General features: G+C 50.9%; 1 protein-coding gene across 1 annotated transcript; it reads left to right on the top strand.

Moving 5' to 3' along the window:
* The first annotated feature begins 542 nt into the window (after positions 1-542).
* On the top strand, positions 543-2333 carry PABPC4L (poly(A) binding protein cytoplasmic 4 like). The gene has a single exon (XM_008685399.1). It carries the CDS (start codon positions 1025-1027, stop codon positions 2135-2137), a length of 1113 nt encoding a protein of 370 aa, XP_008683621.1. The 5' UTR covers positions 543-1024; the 3' UTR covers positions 2138-2333.
* The last annotated feature ends 279 nt before the right edge of the window (positions 2334-2612 follow it).

The raw sequence follows: 2612 nt of genomic DNA, 5'->3' as shown, positions 1-2612 counted from the left end.
CAAGGAAGTGACAAGCCCTCATCCACGTTTGGAAAAAATCCTTCAGTGAGACCGGTGCAAAGCCCTGCGGGCGGGTGGGTTTATTAGGGCCACTCCCCTAGTCAGCCTTTCTCCACCCAAGTCACCGCCTCCTGCTTCTCGGCGTAACTGTCTGAGGGAGGTGGGAAATGTGTGAGAGGGGCGGGGGGAAGAAAAACATTCTCAAAAAAATATTAAAAAGAAAACATCCCACTTGGCAGCGGGTGCGCGGGAAGTTCAGCGCGCGAGTTCCGGGTTTCCCGCCAGCCGCCAGCCCGCCCCCCGCCGGCCGCAGCCCGGGTGAGCCCCCCAGCCCCAGCTCGGCCGCAGCCTGCTGGGCCGCGTCCGTCGGTCGGTCCGCTTCCCCTCCCCCACCCGTGCATCCCCCGGCGCCGCGCGCGCTCGGCGGTGCCGCGAGCGGCCGGGGTTTGCCAGGGCGCCCGCAGCCCGCCTTGGCCCCGGCCGCGCCTCGGCGGCGGCGCTTGCACAACTCGGCCCCGGGCGGGTTCGGGTCTCGACGGGGCCCTGCGCCCTCCGCCCACACCGCGCGTCCGGAGCAGCCGCCTCAAACGCCACTTGTGGAGTTCTTCCCCCGGCGGCTGTAACTTTACACCAGCCTGAGAGAGGCCTATTTTTATTCAGAAACCAGCAACCAGAGTGTCTGTAGAGAACGCTCAGATTGAGGGCCAGCCCACCACTTGAAGGTTTCTCACAGATCGGTGGGGAAGGAACGTCTTGCCCTCCTAGCCTCTCGTTGAGATTTCAGAATTCTGCTGCCAGCATACAATTAGAGCGGAATTAGTTGCTTGCGGGGGCGGGGAGCTTTTCGATGAGGCTGTTGCCCTGACCTGGTTGGAGCTGACCCTGAACCCCACCTCCGGCCTCTAAGCCCTGATCCTGAGGCCATCACGCATGAGCCGGGCCCAGACCGTGGCCTGGTCACCTTCCTGCTGGAATCGTTCCAAGAGCTGCTAGGGACAGGCTCACGGTGGGGAGGAGCAAAGAGATGAATATAGAAGCCAAGTACCGCCAGGCATCCCTGTATGTGGGTGACCTCAGTGCAGATGTCACCGAGGACCTGCTGTTCAAAAAGTTCAGCGCTGTGGGGCCTGTGCTGTCCATCCGCATCTGCAGGGACCTGGTCACCCGCCGCTCTCTGGGCTATGCCTACGTGAACTTCCTGAAGCTGGCTGACGCCCAGAAGGCCCTGGACACAATGAACTTTGACATGATAAAAGGCAAACCCATCCGTCTCATGTGGTCTCAACGTGATGCCTACTTAAGGAAATCTGGCATTGGGAACGTGTTCATCAAGAATCTGGACAAATCTATTGATAACAAAACCCTTTACGAACATTTTTCAGCTTTTGGGAAGATCCTGTCCTCCAAGGTGATGAGTGATGATCAAGGCTCTAGGGGCTATGCGTTTGTGCACTTTCAGAACCAGATCGCGGCCGACAGGGCCATCGAGGAGATGAACGGGGCCCTGCTTAAGGACTGCAGGCTGTTTGTTGGCAGGTTCAAAAACCGTAAAGATCGGGAAGCCGAGCTCCAAAACAAGGTCAATGAATTCACCAATGTTTACATCAAAAACTTTGGAGACGACATGGATGATGAGAGACTGAAGGAAGTTTTTAGTAAATATGGCAAAACCCTGAGTGTTAAGGTGATGACAGATTCCAGTGGGAAATCCAAAGGCTTTGGCTTTGTGAGTTTTGATAGCCATGAGGCTGCCAAAAAGGCTGTGGAAGAAATGAATGGAAAGGACGTAAACGGACAGCTGCTTTTTGTAGGCCGGGCGCAAAAGAAATCAGAGCGACAGGCTGAGTTAAAGCAAATGTTTGAGCAGCTGAAACAGGAGAGATTTCGGAGATGCCAGGGCATGAAGCTCTATATTAAGAACCTCGATGATACCATTGATGATGAAAAACTGTGGAGGGAATTTTCTTCATTTGGATCAATTAGCAGAGTCAAGATAATGCGGGAAGAAGGGCGAAGCAAAGGGTTCGGCTTGATCTGCTTCTCCTCTCCTGAGGAGGCCACTAAAGCGATGGCTGAGATGAATGGCCGAATCTTGGGCTCCAAGCCACTCTACATCGCCCTGGCCCAGAGGCCCTAGGAGAGAAAAAACTTCCTGCACCAGCCAGTGTTTGCCGCAGGCCTGGGAATGGTAGTGATCTCTGCCTGAATTATCCTTAGAAAATTCCGAATCCCATCTGATGGCTGCTTAATTTAGTAAACTTTGTGATAAAAGGTTTTGTATACGAAGCTATTTTTTTCTTGTGTGGAAAAATAAATGAATCTTGGAAGCTTGATTCATTTTACAGAGGCACATCTTCTAATTACAATATTGTATATTTCTCTGATTTTGATTTAGTATTCATAGCAATAAGTATAATTAGATATATTTTTATTATATTTTAAACCATCTGAAGTGAGGTAATTATTTGAGTTTATTTCATATTTTCTTTATTATTTTAATAATTTGCTAGCTTTAATTTCTTCTATGAAAATATGCTAAAAATAGTTCTTATACCTAAGGATCACAAAGTAATTTATTTTTACAAACAGAAATTTTCTAATTTCTCATCTAA

This window comes from Ursus maritimus, unplaced genomic scaffold (genome assembly GCF_017311325.1).
Source record: "Ursus maritimus isolate PB19 unplaced genomic scaffold, ASM1731132v1 scaffold_11, whole genome shotgun sequence".
In the NCBI taxonomy this organism is placed as follows: Eukaryota; Metazoa; Chordata; class Mammalia; order Carnivora; family Ursidae; genus Ursus; species Ursus maritimus.
The sequence above is the reverse complement of the archived record's forward strand: the minus strand, read 5'-3'. Positions and strand labels throughout refer to the sequence as shown.